The sequence below is a fragment of the Triticum dicoccoides genome, chromosome 1A, assembly GCF_002162155.2.
Source record: "Triticum dicoccoides isolate Atlit2015 ecotype Zavitan chromosome 1A, WEW_v2.0, whole genome shotgun sequence".
Classification (NCBI taxonomy): domain Eukaryota; kingdom Viridiplantae; phylum Streptophyta; class Magnoliopsida; order Poales; family Poaceae; genus Triticum; species Triticum dicoccoides.
In genome coordinates this window covers 281,194,481-281,212,180 of record NC_041380.1, presented here as the reverse complement: position 1 = coordinate 281,212,180, position 17,700 = coordinate 281,194,481, and the positions used below count along the sequence as shown (strand labels likewise).

The 17,700-nt window shown below is 44.1% G+C and overlaps 1 protein-coding gene across 3 annotated transcripts; it reads right to left on the bottom strand.

The window, feature by feature from the left end:
* Positions 1 to 1,233: 1,233 nt before the first annotated feature.
* On the bottom strand, positions 1,234 to 16,418 carry LOC119268991 (exportin-4). Of its 3 annotated transcripts, none has more exons than XM_037550729.1 (32): positions 16,150 to 16,418; positions 15,349 to 15,436; positions 14,092 to 14,200; positions 13,899 to 13,997; positions 13,376 to 13,418; positions 12,685 to 12,756; positions 12,499 to 12,594; positions 12,164 to 12,397; positions 11,912 to 12,095; positions 11,648 to 11,759; positions 11,472 to 11,558; positions 11,128 to 11,266; positions 10,112 to 10,202; positions 9,929 to 9,991; positions 9,731 to 9,840; positions 9,519 to 9,626; positions 9,155 to 9,228; positions 8,594 to 8,669; positions 8,070 to 8,288; positions 7,574 to 7,645; positions 7,105 to 7,176; positions 6,947 to 7,011; positions 6,761 to 6,863; positions 6,567 to 6,698; positions 6,305 to 6,448; positions 4,026 to 4,133; positions 3,891 to 3,941; positions 3,179 to 3,256; positions 2,980 to 3,093; positions 2,249 to 2,445; positions 2,057 to 2,126; positions 1,234 to 1,946 (listed from the first exon to the last, which is right to left on the bottom strand). In XM_037550729.1, exons 1-32 carry the CDS (start codon positions 16,234 to 16,236, stop codon positions 1,758 to 1,760), a joined length of 3,486 nt encoding a protein of 1,161 aa, XP_037406626.1. In that variant the 5' UTR covers positions 16,237 to 16,418; the 3' UTR covers positions 1,234 to 1,757. The 3 variants fall into 3 exon arrangements, with proteins under 3 accessions (XP_037406626.1, XP_037406634.1, XP_037406642.1); XM_037550737.1 differs by having other exon boundaries at positions 9,519 to 9,623; XM_037550745.1 differs by lacking the exons at positions 15,349 to 15,436; positions 16,150 to 16,418 and adding an exon at positions 14,660 to 14,780.
* Positions 16,419 to 17,700: the final 1,282 nt, after the last annotated feature.

Below are 17,700 nucleotides of genomic sequence, written 5' to 3'. Positions count from 1 at the left end.
CCTCCGTTGGCTGGCTGGAGCGGGGCGGGGGTGAGGAGGGCCAGCGGAAGGCCTCGATTTGCGGGGCGGAGCGTGGGAGGGGGTGAGAGGCGGGCAGCGAACGCGGAGAGAGAGGGGGCAGGTCTGCACTCTTGGTGGCGCGTGTTAATGAAACCAGCAACAACAAGATCCGCGAGATGATTAGCGAGCAGGGTTGCAGATTAAACTAACACGCCGCGGTACACGGGACGCTGTTAAGCGGAGGGAATGTCCCTCCCGTGCCGAGATGCGCGAGAGCGAGACGGATAATAATTGTTATTCTTTTTTTTGACGGTTTTTTTCCGGGGAAAAAATGTTATTCTAGTATTCTAGTACTGTGTGAATTTTGAATTTGCTAACCACATGTCCCAGGTGGTTAGTATTCTAGTACTAGTAGTAGTAGATTAGTAGTAGTACTGTGGGGGTCATTTTTATAAGACGATTAACGTTGGGGATTTAGAGGGGAGATCTCTGTCGGCGCCGACCCAATGGGAGGGAGGGGAAGGGATATATCATTATTATTTTCTCTCTTCCTTCGCTGTCCTGCTGCTGGTGCTGCAGTGCTGATGCGCGTATGGCCAATCAATCAGCTTTGTCACGTGAGTCTTTCCTTTCGTTTCCGTTTGTTTTTTCCTATGGACTTTGCCCCTCGAGATGCTGCGCTTTCATTCTTTGCCAAGAAGTTGTAAGGAAAGACTTTTAGTGCAACGAGCCGGAGGAAACCCAAACTGGCCACGGCCGAGCAAGGGGATACTCACGCGGCTGCCGACTACGAGAATGTACCGCTTCCGGGCAAAATGCCTGATTGGTTTTCTATATCACGTGCATCCCACATTCCCACACTCGACGCACAGAATGTTCGATCAGAGATCTACCCATCCATCCATCCACGCGCCGACACGGGCATGCAGCCACCGACACGCAACAGCTTGCTCGACGGAAGTCCATGGGATCCACACAGCTAATGGTCACCAAAATCCACAAATGCCAGCGACACACGGGGCCTCATGTCCAAGGGAGTTATGGCGCCCATAAAGACCCACCCAAATTTGGTGCGTGAAGGTTGAAGATCTTTTAGCCACAACACTGCTGGTCATTTCGCTCGTGAGTTCCTGGCCAGAAGAAAAAGGAAAAAAACTCTAGGGCTCAGATGCTCAAAGTGAGCCCCAGCTGGTTACAGCGACACGCCGACACCATGTGCTTGTTCAGTTGCTCTGGAAGAAGACATTTTACACGAAACAGCTTGGTTCCCACAGGAGTCCAGTAAAAATCGAGCATTGCAAAAGCAGGCCCCAGGCCCAGTGTCTCACGTTTCCCGACGGGCAAAAGTTACGCACCACAAGGTGCCGAATCGCTTCTTCTAAGCTGTATCTCCCATACACGTGGGAGAAAAAAACTGTTCCATCTGAGCAGTCGCAACAAAATGACCACCTCCGTTTAAAAAAAATGTCCGCCTTTTCTGTATGATTATATCTAGACCCAATTAAATTTACACGACGATCTCATCTCAGGGCGTCCAATTCTCCACCGCCAAATGCAGCCAGACACAGATCCTGGAACACGTCGACATGTTCCTGTCATTTCTGTTTGAACTCCCTTCAACACACAACGGCGAATGCGTTTTCGACCTCTAACGCCAGAATTCCTGCTCATGGCTCCGCCACACATGGACTCTGCCACAATGGAGAAAAAACTTCTGGGGATCGACCAGACATCAATGCTTTCATGTCACTCCCCATCTACTTTATCTGCATGAAGCCCGAGACCTCGCCTAAGAAAACCCGGAGATTTTTCCGAAATTTCTGCCTGTTTGGCCGGTCAAGGGTGCTTGAGAGATTGTTTGAACTTGTCAGGTTATGGAAAGCAAGTGCCAGCCTTGATTTTATAGTCGGATTCTGCTCTTTCTCAAGCAACTCATGGACCAGTCTCTGCAGAGGGAGACGTGATGAGAACACATAGCAAAATAACAAAAATTAAGCCTTAGTATTGTACTTGATCTGATAACTGTTAGCCTATTAGATAAGTGGCGAGAAAGGACCTGATATAACTCCTGTTCACAAAAAAGTAAAGGAAGCAAAGCATCTGCAGCAGAACCTGCTAGTTCCATTCTGCAAGAGTCGCATATATCAGATATGTACAACAACAAATAAGGTAAATGGAACAATATGAAGAAAAAAAATGAAGTTACAGGATCCTAAATCTATACTGAATGTCGACGTGGGGAGCTCACCTAAAATCTTCAAACAGAAGTAGTTGCAGGAGAAGCCTCAAGAAGTGACTTGATATGCTTTCCTGAAGTTTGCCATTCGATCCTTCAGATTCCATAACCTGCGAGCCAAGCCCTCCTCTGCCTCCAAATCTTTCTTTGAAATGGTACGAGGCAAGGGCATTTACTGCTGTGAGGCACCTCTCAACAACATCGCCATCCTGCAACATGGAAAACACAAACCTAGCTATATCAGCTGAAGAATATAGACTGTATTTCAACATACAGAATGCACGGCAATGGCAATTGTTTCACATATTATATAGATCAAACAATATTTGTAGACATCACAAGTGGCAGGCAAAAATACATCTGATTATTCATTGTAATTTGCCAGTTATATCGCATTTCAGAAAACAGAAGTTCTGTCCAGTCATCTTATAGCATACACCACATTTTCCATGATTTCAATACACTGAAGGCTTGCTCTGATCACCTTATATCAGTCAAGAATGATTGCACATTTAGGTGCTCACAGTAGCAAATCAGAAAGATATAGAAAGTTGAGCGTAGGTTCATAGAGAATCCAGATGCAAGAGTCATTGGTAGCAGAGGGTATGTAGGCACGCCATATAACCAAGCAAGGTCCAGTTGCTACCAACTCAGTAGCTCACTGCAGTGAGTACTGCTGCTATTTGAAAATTTAAGCAAATGTAGGACAAGCAGTAAATGCAGTTACGTGAAGATCCTCTTGCCTGATTACGCAGGCCAAATTCAAGACTACCAGTAATTCTTCCAAAGGCATCCCTGTTTAAGTGAGCAACCTTCTCAGGGTACACTTCCAACAAGTGTGACATAAGTACAAAATACTGCAAAGAAACCAAATTACTTAGTATCATTTGATTGTCATTATATTTATACTAGAAGAAAAATGGAAAGAAAAAAAAAACTTACATCACGACTTAGTTTAGGGTACTTGAGAAGATCCAAAGATATCAAGGGAGTCACAATATCAAGACCAACATAGATGACCTGCGAAAGTAACATTTGAGTTATTTTCAAACTAACTAAGTAGTAAATGCAGTTAACTCTTGATGTGGATAACTGAATACCCCTGGTTAAATGGTTAAAGTAAGACATGACAAATGTTCTTTAACCAGAACGCTTTTAGTATTTTTCCTACAGAAACTTTCCTTCAATAACCTCAATGTTTCTGGTTCAAGACATGGCAGATGTATGGCAACCATGTGTCTAATTGGGGGCTAAGCCACAGATACATAGCCTTGAATTTAACAAGGATTTCTTCAAGGCCATATTTCTGGTTCATGTCCAGGATGTCCCAGCTGTGTCATTTCTTGCTGGTCAAATGCAAGCCCGTAGACAGGTCAGCACTTCAAAACTTCGCAATGCTCCAATTGCATAACTGTAAGTAAACGTTAATTGGCATATTGGTTACCTATCTGACCAAATTGTTCTGTGGTTTTGTGATCATGAGACAAGTAAATAGAGTTGGCTACCGATGGCAGAGGTGGACAATTTTGTTTATGGAATTTCCTAAAGGTGACCAGTAACCACGAGTGCTAACAGTAAACAATCTATACACAACAATATGTACAGTTAATTTTCTTAGAAGCAGAAAATACTGGAAAAACATCAAACGACGTACCTCTGCAATATCTGGGGAGCCTTCAATGTTGCTATCAGATAAGAAACCCACCTGCATTTGCCAACAGTGTCACTTAGTCATCCGGGGCATCTTCGAACAGACAATACACAACAGGGTGTAAAGGGTGAAGGTTACCAAATCCTTTGAGCAGATATTTGTTAAAAGCCGAAGCAAAGCACGCAGATCCTTGTACTTTTCGGATTGTGATTCACTTCGCAGACTTGAAGAAAGCGAGAGCATTACCTAGGCAAAAGAGACAATAAGCAAGTCTTATAGAACATTCTCTCTAACATTGATGGCAACTGCACTGTCGGGAAGTTACTCCCTAACATTGATATATCACAAAAGTTTAGAAAAAAACAGAAGCTCATTTGCTTTGGTCCATATTACATTGGCCACAACAAGGCTTTTTTGTCAGTTTGCAGTAAGTAACATAAATTTGATGAGCGTATGCAAATATTTACTGTCCTCACACATTATCTCCAATAGCACAATGATTGTTGACAATTTGTTCCCTTTAACTACATCTGGAAACAGAACAAACACAGATCTCCTGCCCCCGCGTCACCTTCCTCGGGCGTCAGGTGGTGACCCGCCGCCGCCTCCTGGTCCCAATTCGCGCCCCTTCCCCAAGGCTCTGTTTCCTTCCCTCTCTTCCCCCATGTGGATCCCGTCCTCGTCGAGTTTGGCTGCCCGGTGTAGCATGAAGCCTCCTCCAGCACCGCACAGTGCCTCCTTTGGCGCCTCTTCCCCAGATCTGGTAGGCAGAGGCCCACATCCGGCCCTCCCGGGTGAGAAGCTCGCCACCTCGGCACCCTCCGGTCTCCCTCCCTGACGGGGCGACCTTGTGGCGCCTCCGGCGCTTGGCTCCCTTCACCACGGGTTGGTGCTATCCCTGGAGGTCGGGGCCATGGGCTAGAGGGCTGCGATCTCTCGTTCTCTCGCGCTCTATGGCTGTGGGCAGGCTCCGGCTGCGGCAGCGCCCCTGCCTGGCTGGGTGTCGGGTCTGGGGGCATGTAGGAGAGGATTTGGGTGTGGTGACTGCAGCCAGGCGGGCTGCGATCACCGTCCGTCCACTCATGTGCCGCTGTCTGGCCGTTTCAGCCCAGATTTGGGCGCTGCAGAGGTGTTGCAGGTCCAGTAGGTGGCGTGATCTAGGGTTGGATGGAGACCCTTGTTGCTGCTCGGGTGGGTGTCGTCTAGATGTCAGGTTGGTGGGGTGATGTGGATCCTTGGATGCCAGAGCAGCGGCCCCGGAAGGTGAGGCTGCGCGGATGGCTTTACGGCGAGCAAGCGAGGGGAGTGGTGGCGGGTGATCCTGGTGTTATCATGGCTTTGGCAGTGGCGGCCTCCGGTCTTGGTCTAGAGGCCTCGAGCTGGCGGCAGCAGTTCTCCCCTCGGGTTGGGTGGCGACCTTGGTAACCCTTGTGTCAAGGATGAGGCTCAGAGCGAAAGCTCCGCGCCCCGTCACCGGCGATGCCTACGAGTATCGTATCCCTCTTGGGGGCATCGTTGTAGGTCCCCTCTCCATGTCAGGGCTCCGGGCGAAAACCCTTGTATGTCTTCTTAGGCTCAGCGACTGCGGTGCATTGTGTCGTCTCCCTCTTGCGGATGTCTTCCTAGAAGCTCAGGTGCCTACCAGTCGCGGCTCGTCGGCGTATTCAAGCATGCTTTGATCCTGGTGTGAAGCTTCTTCGATTGTGGCATGGGGTGGCCTCGTTGGCCTCCTACCTTTTACACATGACCTCGTTGTCACCATTCTCGGTCCTCGCTGTCCGTTGGCAGGATCGGCGCTCTGCGGCCTGGAGCAAGAGGGCAGGCGGACCTCTCCGGCCATAGCTTGGCGTGTACGGTGCAGTGAGGCGCGGTTTCAACCCAGGTTGGTAGTCTCAGTTGCCTAGTGTTGGATCTGGCTACTCCTGTTCTCTTGCTCGGCTTTGGGCTGGTGGCATTCTCGCTACTTTCCTGGATGTTGTTTTTAATTTTGACCTGCTTTGCAAGAGGATTTCCTCATCACCTTGTATGATTCGGCCGTTTGTGATTTATATTATAAAGCGGGGACCAAGCCTGTTTCGAGGGAAAAACTACATATGAAAAGCCCAAAGCAAATCCCCTTTTCCAAACCTTCCCTAATGGCATGTTTGGATAGATAGGGATTAGAGCCAATCCTTTTGTATAGGCTAGCTCTAATGGTGCTCTATCTAGAAGCAAAAGATCCGACCCAACACAACAATGGGCACATGCCGCATGTGCCATGCAAACATGGCAAAAATGTATGGAGCAGGCGTGTGAACACAAACCACCTTGTTAAACATGCACGCGTGTGTATTTGAGAAAAAGGAATGTTAGCAGCATCATTGTGGAGAAAATTTTCTGGCACAGAATAACACAGTAATAAGAATTCCTGTTCTTACCTTTCCAATATTATGAGAGGAGTATATCTGGAGCAGATGTAAGCAAAAGCTCATCAAAACTGATGTCTCCTTACCATCCAGGAATACAGCTTGACCATCAATGAAGTCAACCACGAACTTGAGTATCATGTATACGACTTCAGACTAAAAAAATAAGAAAAATTATTCTAGGATCTTCAAGGTTCAAATTCACATGTCTAAGCATGATATGATTTTATCTAAAAATAATTGATAGGATGCATCAATAGATGAGCTACAATACCTGATTTTTGTACACCTCCAGAAGAGTCAAGAGTGAGTTCATCACAGTATGACCCATCTCAAATAGAACCTTTTGAGTGCGAGGCTGAGTAGCTCTAGCAGCTCCTCTTAGCCGTTCCAATAGGCAACAGACCTACAGTTATTTCCCATTATACTAGCCTCAAAGAGCTTAAAGCAAATAACATGCATACTCACCATGTAGATAACATCTGGTTGATGTGCAACAGATTTAAGATCACTCCTACTAGCATTTTCTACTAGGCATCCTGCGACTGGTCCCATGAGGTCTCTCAAATACCTTTGTCAAACCAACACAGGCTCTGTTAAATCTCACATATTTATTTATTATAAGATAACATACAGCAGCTCAAAAGGGCTTACTGCACAGATGATTCGGGATCTTTGATGCAGGAAGCTGCACATGCAAGTGTTTCTGCTAGAGATCTCTGTGAAGGTGTGGTAAGTAGTAACAAAAGCATAAGGTCTTCACAAATGAAAGCATAAGTTAAAACTGCATGGTGAGTGCATATAACACTTACCTGTAAACGTCCACTCAATGAAAATAAAGAACGCCCACTTGCAAAAGCCCTTGTAAGGTCACGCCATGAGTCCTAAGAAGGTATAGTGTCATGAAACATGAAGCAAGAGAAAACAGGAGGGGGGACGTTTGTTAAAATGTTAATAGTATCACAGGGTTCATTGCCAAGTTTTGCCAGTCTTCTAGAGCCATGACAGATTCGGCAAAACCAACGACAACAAAGGTAGCTTGAGGTGCATCCACTTATACGAGCGTAGAATCCACTCTCACTATTACTATTCAATGGTATGCTGAGGAGGAAAAGAATCTACAACCTGCACCAAGGGACGTTTGGCTAAAACAAGCACACTATACCTATGGTGATAGAAATGCTACAAACATTTTTACCATGTGCAACATAATACTACAGAGCATGCAAATATTAGTATGATAACATAGGTTGTAGCTGTGGACTTGGATTTTGGACTTACCAACTGAACAACATAAGCACATGTGTGTTTCCGTCGAACAACTGAAGCAAGTAGTTTTTGGCATGTAAGTGTCTGATAACATGAAACAAAGCAACAAATTAGGGATATCCTTCACAGCAGAAAGATGATTTTTACATGTGAGCCCTCAATAACAAATACTCCTTTTACTCACAAATTCTGTCACTGTTGTTGGAGGTATGTTCAAAATTAAACCTCTTGCCATTTGGAAATGTTTCTAAATATTTGGTATTTAGCATTGAAAGCATGAAAAATGAACAAACTACTATACTTATATAGTATTAAAGTTGTGTTAGAACTAACATCTCAGAGACAATGAAAAGTCAAAAACATCATACACTTCTAAATTTTGCACAGGCTTGTCACCAGTAGTTATTATTTATTAACACGGCAAAACATATAGGCATGCAAGTGTACACGCACGGGTAGACACAAAATTATGCAGTCTTGCAGGTTGATCGGTAAAGGTGAAGGTTACCTGCAGCTCAATTTCGCCCTGATATGTAGTAAGTGCCACCATTGACATGAGAGCAACAAAATCAAGAACAAGCTCCCCTTGGTTATTGTCCCACGCAAAACTGTTTAGCAATTTTCTAGAATGCTGGGATCCATGTCTACCCACACTGTCAATTTCTCTACTCACATCAAGCGGTACTAAATAGGTTGCAACCCATCTGGCCAGGAACCAAATCACCGCCTACCAACAACCACAAACAAGTTAGGGGAAGTTCATTGTCTTAAAAAACGACAAGTCCAAAAATGTATAGAACAGCTATCTAAAGAATACAAAGTCGACGGGCAAGATGAGATATATTAGTACTTGTAGTACATAAGTAAACTAAATAATATCCCTTAAAGACAACATAAACACTTACGACCTTTGGGAATGGAAATAACAGGTCCAACGAACTGTGCATAGCAAGATAATAGTATAACTCTCGTCCAAAGCAAAAATGGAAATAGAATAAGGTGAAGGTGACAGGTAACAGTACAAAAAAGTACCTCCATGAGCCGGGGACTGAAGTACCTCCCTCTAATTCCTGGGTCTAGACATTGCCTTGAAAAATTTATTATAGACCTACATAGACAAAGAGAGTCAACAGATCATGTTGTATCGCAATCCCAGTAGCTTAAATCTTGGACAGATAAGCCTAAATTTACATTACCAATGAAGTGGATAAAAATTCCGGTTATAAAACACAGATATTTAATGTGAGGTCTTAATAAATATGCTTCTGAATACCATAGAAGCCTTGTCTTACCTTGGCCATGCGGATGTTTTAACTTATTTCTAAAATTTAATTAAATGATAGATATAGTTGCATAATAGGTAAAGCATTTGGTGTTATAACTCATGAAAACAGGAAATATAATTTTTAGGACCGCGACTCAGTGTCAAATATTTCTATACTATATAACAGAGCTAGCATTTTTCATAAATCAAAACTGGTTCTGAAATTCTTACGTTGCTGACATATAAATTAACAGGTATAAGATCAGCAGTTTAACGTTTTCTACCAAACAGGTAGCTCTGTCAAGTGACCAATAGGCAAAGATTATTACCATGACAACGTAACTACAGGATGTTGAGCTACTTCAACTACATTGGTGAATCCCGCCTGCAAAGCTTCAGGAATCTGTAAAAAAATAACTAATAGTGAAAACTTTGAGAGTTATGATATTTATCTTAGCTGATAGGAATAAACACAATAATAATATGTAAGAGCACAGTGCATTCAGTGCAGCATTTTATGTTTTATACAATATACATAATGATAAATCGAGCACCATATGTTATAAGAACTGAAGCCTCTAACACAAGTTGAATTTGACGATTGCAGGAACTATGAGAAGAAGATGGAACTGCAAATAGTTTATAAAAAATTGAAAACACAAGTAAAAAAGAAGGAAGCTTTGAATTATTTACAAGCAGTGTTTCTCCTTCGCCTGAGTCAGTTAGGACATGACTGGTAATCAGCAACAGCCAATACAGCTCCTCCAATGTTCGAGTGGGATCATTTTCGACATCTCTCTGCTAAGAACAATGTTACACATATCATGGAAGGAAGGTTATTATGGCAGGAACACATAGGTAATTTTGAACCAAGATAAGGCACAAGATGAAGCTAACAAGGAGACCTGGCTTAGCCGTGCAAATCGCTCAGAAAATAGTTGCTCAAGAAAGGGTATGGTGGTGTCAGCAGCTGCTCGTGCAATCAGAGCATACAAGGCCAACTGCTCATCACGCTCTGGACCAAACAGTACTTCATTAGTATAAGGATTCCCAAAGAGGAGGGTGCTCGGAATAGAAAGTATTTATTAAGAAATTCAACATACTTGAAACAGAAACATGAAAGTATTCAGCATCGTCACTATCCTCAAATGCAGAATCAGCAGCAGCTACGTAAACGAAAAGAAGTGCAGTCAGTATGCAGCAGGAGATGAGAACAGCAGATGAAGTACTCTCTATGCATAAGTATCAATGTCTTCGAGGGTAACTTCAAATGAAAAGGTCTGTACCCTTCAAATGTGACTCCACAATTATCTTAAACAAATTTGAAGCTGCAAGTGCTCCATCAGCTGACATAGGACTTTTATCAGCACAAGCTTCCTGTGTATAAACATGATTGAAATGAATCCTATGCAGTAATTAATGGTTATAATTAATAAAATGGCAGAATGGCTTATATTAACCAACCGAAGTACCTACTCTCTTATGTATATTGGACAGTGTTCAATAAAAATCATGTGATAATTAATTTCGTTTTCGATGTACCAAATAAGGTAAGCCCTTTTATCAGCAAGCAAATCTGAACCCAAGCACTTCCATGCCCCATGGTGCCAAGGAAATTATCGATAACAATCAAGCAGCTTTTAATTCCCTATCGGAAGGGAATATGCTATGACATTGCCGACAGGGAGTTTGTATCTTATACATAATCAGGTATGCGCTCTACAAAGTCAAGTAAAGTGTAAAGCACATACAATTGCCAACTTTTCAAGGGAAGAGATGCTACTGTTTCCATATAAGTACATATACCAAAGTCTTTCCAAACAAGCATGCACATACCTTTACCAAACAAACATGCATATACCAAAGCATTAAGCTATGCTAAAGAGTAATACAATTATCACTCTAACCTCTTTCCCGTGAAAAAAATAACTCCTCAGTGCTGCTAAGTGATGAACAGGTGATAACCAATCACAGTGGTCAAATTCTCTGCTCTAACGTGCACATTGAACAAAAAGGATTTATGTCATAATTTAACATGCATAAGTTGCGTTTGATCAGGGAAAGACTTGGCGGCAAATGATGCCCGATAAACATTAAAAAAATCTTGTGTGGACCTAGAAGACGGAGTCATAAACTTCATTGGAATAATATATGTGACTAACAAGTAGAAAAAGAAACATCATCACTAGCCGACAACCATATCACAAAGGAATATTGGACGGAGATTAGGAATGAGCACTAGATTAAGGAAGTTGCATAAAAAGGTATACAAATAATGTGAAGCACAGATCAATGACAATACCCCCAGAATAACATTCCATGTTTCTAACAATATATCTAGAGCATCTGAACCCCATGTTTCTTCTTCATTCTGGTTATCCAGAACAGACTTGACAGCTTCGGATGTCAAAGCAGAAAGCAGGTTAATTGTGCCATATTGCCTGCAAGCAAGTCCATATTACAAGAAATTAGTAAGTCAAATCCTATCTGGTAAACAAATGGTATGAACAGAACCCTGAAGCTTGAAGGTACTAACAGAAGTGACTTTTCAATCTATTGTGTGTTTACTGATACAAAAGATAATCGTTGAACTTACAATGTGCTGCCTTATAAAAAAGAACAAGAAAAAAGTGTGCAATAACTAACCTTATCGATTTCAGGAGGTTGTCAAAAAGTGAACTACTAGTCAAAGATGCCACTGAAAGCAGGACATGGCAAGAATCTATGAACTCACTGCACAAATATTAAATCATAATTCCCATCAATATTTCTTAATGTTTGCTCAGATTCAAGGAAGATCATGATCATAGTTCTTGCACAACCTTTCACTTCCTCCATTTCGAATTGATTCCGCAATGACATTCGGAGGTTCAATCCACAAGATAACAGCGGATAGTATGTGCATAAAGTGTTCAATTTGTGCATCTCCATTATCTGAAAACAGAGGAAAAGGAAGTTATTGAGATGATCATTAACATATTTTGCTCATTTGCTGGTTGAGATAACATTAAGCAGCTTTTCATGAACATCAAATTTGTACAACATGGGAACATAAACAAACAATGAGTATTTGAAATGCAACATACCATTAGGAAAAACAGCGCCTGCCAAGGAGCATAATTGCACTATGAGCTGTCTGCAAGAGACAGCAATAGGAGAATCACCCCATAGTGTATCATACGAGTACTTCTGACGCAGGGTAGTATAGAAGTTCAAAACCCAGATAGTATGTGCACTTGATATAAGAATATCAGTCCACAAAGACCCTGGCTACAATAGAAAATGTAACCATTTATCAGGTGAACTGAGCAAAGATGTAAATAGCTCAAAGACTGTACCTTCACCAATGAACGTTCGAATTTCCTCAGATTTATGGCATCGCTCCTCAAACCAGATTTTATTTTGGCATCTAAATTCTCATGTTCCAAAGTTGGCTTGAAGCTCCAGCTTAAAATTTGAAGCATGAGGCGCAATGCCGCCGAACATGCTTTCTCCTCGGGTATAGTTACATTTGAATTCAAGATTTTGTCTGCGGTATTGAATACAGCAGCTTGTGCCCAGCAATAGAAGTCCTTGCAACAGGAAATGGCACATTAGAACAATGATAAAAGCAGTTTAGATGACATGGCATAGCCGACATTATTCTCATGTGAAAAAAAAAATATGGTTCCACCTTCAGAAACTTCACTTCAAGTGACAATTGGCATTGGTCATGGAACTCCTTAGGCAGGCCCATAGAAGAAGCAGTTGAAGGGGAAAACTCTGAAACCTAGCTCAAACATGAAATTTGATTCTGACTCAGTTGGAAAGGACAAGAAATTCAGAGAAGCAAACACAACAGCCTACATGAACAGCATACCAAGGTTTCTAAGAAGTTGATCCCAGCAAACTGTCGATTAGGCCCGTGCATGCCCCGGATGGACTGTTCAACCTGAAAATGGTATCAAACAGTAGGTCAGCAAACAAAACGAATGGGAAATTTAAATGATTAAAATTGTAAGACAAACAATTAATACACAACACAATTATGAAAAATTAAACATAGATTTGGCAACCAATAAATACTAGTGGGACTGAAAGCTCTATGTTTGCTTATGAGGGTGAAATTAAACACTATCTCAATCATCCATCTAACCGTCTATACCAATTTCGATTTTGATTTCTTCCTGTACATATAGTTCAGTCCAGCGTTGCCAATTTATGAGAAAATGAAATTTGGATGTCCCTAGTGTGGAGAGATCCACGATTGCCAAAAGCCAAACAGCTTAGGCTATACATCACTGTCTACTTAGCTGGCCCAAGAATATGCAAAGTAGGATACTCTTACTGTTTTCTTTCAAAAATATAATTTTGCTGGCCGTATGAGTTATACCAAATTACCTATTTCAATTTCTTGCTGTACATGTATTTCAGTCCAGCATTGCCAATTTATAAAAATATGAAATTGGATGTCTCCCGTTTAGAAAAACCCATGACCATAGAAAGCCAAAAAACTTAGGCTCTACAATTGATGAGGCTGTAGCTGTCTAACTGTTCAGCGAAAATTATACCTCAAAGAAGATAGCACCTTTTTCTTGATCCGGAAACTCAAGCCTGCAAAGCATGTATTCCATATGAAAACATCTAAATTTTGAGTGTCAAATCTTCAAACAGTCAATTGCCCTGAAGCACACTATAGAGCAGAAAATTCAACTGAAATAAAATAATTATCTATATACGAATGCTTTTGAATAGACACCTTTTTTGCATCTAATCATCATGGATGATATCGTACAACCCAACCACCCAAATACCATAACTCTTGATGCAGACATAAGCTAAATAGCTAACTTTTTTTACTAGCAAGAATATATAAGTATTCAGTCCCTTATTGCACCAATTCTTCTTTCCGAAGGCTGCATCACTCTAAAAAGAATCATAACCAACCCGACAACCCAATGAACGAAAAAATATGCACAAATGGATATTTATGCAACAAATAAACAGATAAATAGAAGGTACGACTACGAAGATGCTAGTACAAAGAGGCATAGTGCCATGGCATAGTAGTAAGCAGAAAAGTAAAAAACTAACCAGCCTCTTTTTAGTAACCTAGCTGCCACAGCAGAAACTTTTGATTGCACGTAGCCATCAGGGGAACCTGCATGCTCCATAACGTAGTTCAAACAATATCTACAACATTAGGAGAATTATATTATACACAAGCTTCTTTTGTTGCAATCATCGCACATTAAATACAAGCTTAAAAAACTCCCCAGAAACTCACAGTATTAGGCTTCTTTTGTTGTCATCTGTTAAAATTCCCCACTCCCTTATTGCAGCATCACCAATTGCTCCAGCAGCTTGGAATCTCGCATTTGGCATTAGGGATGTCTCTGGGAGAATCATAGAGGAAAATTGTTAATTTCAACTGACCAAGGTTTTAAATGGCATAATAGAAATATATGTCGCTATGTACCCCTGTAATTATATAAACTTCTTTAGATTTGGACGAAACATGGATAGATTAGTTACTTTGATCATTGAAACAACAATATGCATATGACAACCTTGATTGGTAATGTCAATTTTACACACAAATACAATTAGACCCCAGCTTGTTCATTTTAGTTTCACATTATTGTTGATTTGGTATGACACTTCAAGCCAACTAGCACCGACTTGACTTGAGTCTTTTCTTAGCAAGTGATATACTCCCTCTGTAAAGAAATATAAGAGTGTTTAGATCACTAAGTAGTAAGTTAGCATAGTTTCCAGAGACCAAAGATCTTTCAGAAATTACACGACAAGTGCATTTCTAGGGAACTACAGAGTACACAAAAAAAGGGACAAACCCAGTGCTAGAAGCTCCCATGCCAAGTGGGGTCTAGGGAAGGAACGAGTCAAGCCTTATCCCTGCACGGTGCAATGCAGAGCGGCCACGTCGAACCCAGACCTCTTGGCACAAGCGGGGAGTACTTCACCACAGCACCAGGCCTGTCCTTCTAAACTACAGAGTACACAAAACCAGCAAAAAATTACATAAAGCTTAAACAGAGTATTTTATTAAAAAGAATGATAATAGACATATTCTCAAAATGGCCCTGGGCAACTCGAGAAACATATACACCTAGAGATTCACAACTTCAGAAATTTGGATTGCCATTACATAACAAAATAAGCTCTCTTCCCACTAGATAAATTCACTTTAATGGTCACTAGATTTACTCAAATAGTAAAGTGCAAGTACAGCTGGCATAAGCTAATCACAGGAAAAACAACTAACAGATGAATCTATGAGTTGGTCTACAAACTGCATTTAAAGATGAGATGGGGGCATTTGCAACATTTGTTTCAGTTGATTCTTGTTTTAAATCATAAGAAAGAAAAACTGTACAGGACAAAGGTTACATAGACGGACAATCCTGCTGATATGAGAAGTCCTAGGTCCTACTCAGCAATCCACATCCAAATTGAGGATATCTTAAGCCTTATCGAGAATTGATTCCAGTTCTTTGATGTGTGCAGCTAAACAACAGCATACCAAGAATAAATCTGCATGCTTGATAAGGCATCAGAGATGAATGGAGTGAACTTAGAACTTTTTCCGCTTCAGCCGGATTCATGTGCACCTGTGAAAATCATGCAGATGTCAAAAGATTGTCTCCTGAGTAAAGTTCATGGAAAATGGATGAAACATCTATAGCAAGGAAAATGGTTCTATGCTCATTCAATGTCCCCTGCCATAGAAATCACATACTCAAAATCTATAATAGCAAGAAATAAAACCACCAAAGTGGCAATTAAAAGGGATCCCCTCGCCAGATCAACACGGAAACACCGATTAGTAGCCCCGATACCAATTGTAAGAACTCTCGCTAAACCAGTATAAACTTCGGTGCCAGCTGAACTGTGCCTTTGCTTTACTCGATGAGGCATCAGAATATCTCACCTGACTGAATAATTCAGAGGCGCCAAACCCCCTAAATTAAGCAACTAACTCTAAAGCACCTAATCCTCGTCGACAACGCAGTAAACAAAAAGGATCCCCTCACCAAATCCGCACGGGAACACTGATCAGCAGCGCGCAGCAAGCACTGATCGATGGTTCAGGGAGGAGAAAGACAAAATGCCACAGCATCTGCGCGAACCAAGCACTTCCTCCATCAAACGACGCCAAGGCACAACAAAGTCGAACAGAAGCCCGCTGCCCACATGCGGGCCAAATCTACAGAGACACCGACGAAATACAGAGCGCTAGCCGCAGGAAGGGGCAGAGACGCTGAATTTAGCAGGGCGATAACATCGTGAGCGTCCGCAGCAGCGAGCTGGAGAGGGCCCTGACCTGGATGAGGGAGCAGGCCTGCTCGATGGCGAGCATGGTGGCCTGGAGCTGCTGCGGATCGGGGACGCCGCCGGGGAAGCCCTGCATGGCGGCGGCTACTGCTGCTTCCGATCGCAGCGTCTATATGCTTGCTCTTGGGTCCCGGCGGTGGCCTAGGGCTTCAGGCCGCCAGCCGTGGAGGAATTTGGGGTGGGAGCGAGGCGGAGGCCGAAGTGGAGAGCCGAGAGAGAGAGAGAGCGGCTGATGATGGTTTTCCTTGGGTTTGGGGGCGGAACAGAGGCGACGAGTATAATTAATCAATTTAACTGGAATCGAAATGTTTATAGCTTTTTAGGGCTTTTGTTTGGTCAAAAAGTGATTCTATAGGAATTTTTAGATATATTTGTATATAGGATCCTAAGCCCAACTCCACCGCGCGACCCTATCCTGTCCGCCCCGTCCGTTTGGGGTAAAACGGACAAAGGAGGCGGCCCAGCGCGCGACGGCCCGGACCCATCTTGTTTCTTTTGTGTCCGGGCCGACCCATTTCGAGCGCAAACTTGCGTCGGGTTTGGTCGCGACGGACACCAAACGAACGCGCGCCTCGTCCGCGTCGGGGCCGCGTGGCAGACGGCCACCTACTTCCCACCCGCCCGCACCCGCCCACATGAATGCACACGAGCGGGCGGGCCTACCTATCATCCGCACGTCGAACGGTCGTCGTCCTTCTTTAAGTGGGAAGCGTGGACGGGTCGTCGTCCACACTGCCCCACGCCATCCCGCGGCCTCCTCGAAACCCGACAGCCCCCGTCCCAAACCCTAGCCAACACCTCGCCGGCCGGCCGACCGCAGCCATGGGCCGCAAAGGCAAGCACGACTGTGAGGCTGGTTCCTCGTCGGGACGCTGCCGCGGCTCGCCATCGCCACCACGCCGGGCCCTCGCGCCGCCCGCCTTCTCCATCGCGCCCACGTCCGCCGGCGGCCGCGACCGGCATTACGTCCGCTCGTCGGTGTGCCGCCGTTATTGGGAGACGAGGACGTCGCTCCCCTAGAGCGACGTCCATCTCCCCAATGACTGGCATCTCTCCGCCGACCGGGTCCCGATCCCGCCGGTCCCGACGAGCGGCCGTGCGCGCGGCAGGGAGATCGAGCGCCGCCGCCGCCTCCTCCCCGACGGCCTCTTCTACGACCCCAGGTACGCCCCCGACTCCGGGCTCTGGGACACCTGGTTTCGTGACGAGCACGACACCAGATGCGCGTCCTTCTTCACCGGCACCTCGACGGGGTCGCGGCGGCCACGACAGGAGCGCGCAGCGCCTACTCCCCAGGAGCGCGGGCGTAGGCGGGTGCGCAGCGTCACGCCCACGCCGTCGCCTTCGCCGTCTCCATCGCCACCACCACCTCCTCGCATGATGGATGAGGAGGAGGCCCGTCTCATGGCGCGTGTTATGGAGGACTCCATATACACGCACGATGAGCGGCAATGGGAGGGCCTGGAGGAGATGGTGGCCCGCTCCGCTGCCGGCGAGGTAGCCATCCCCGAGGAGGAGCCGCCGGTGGCCGTGTTCCAGC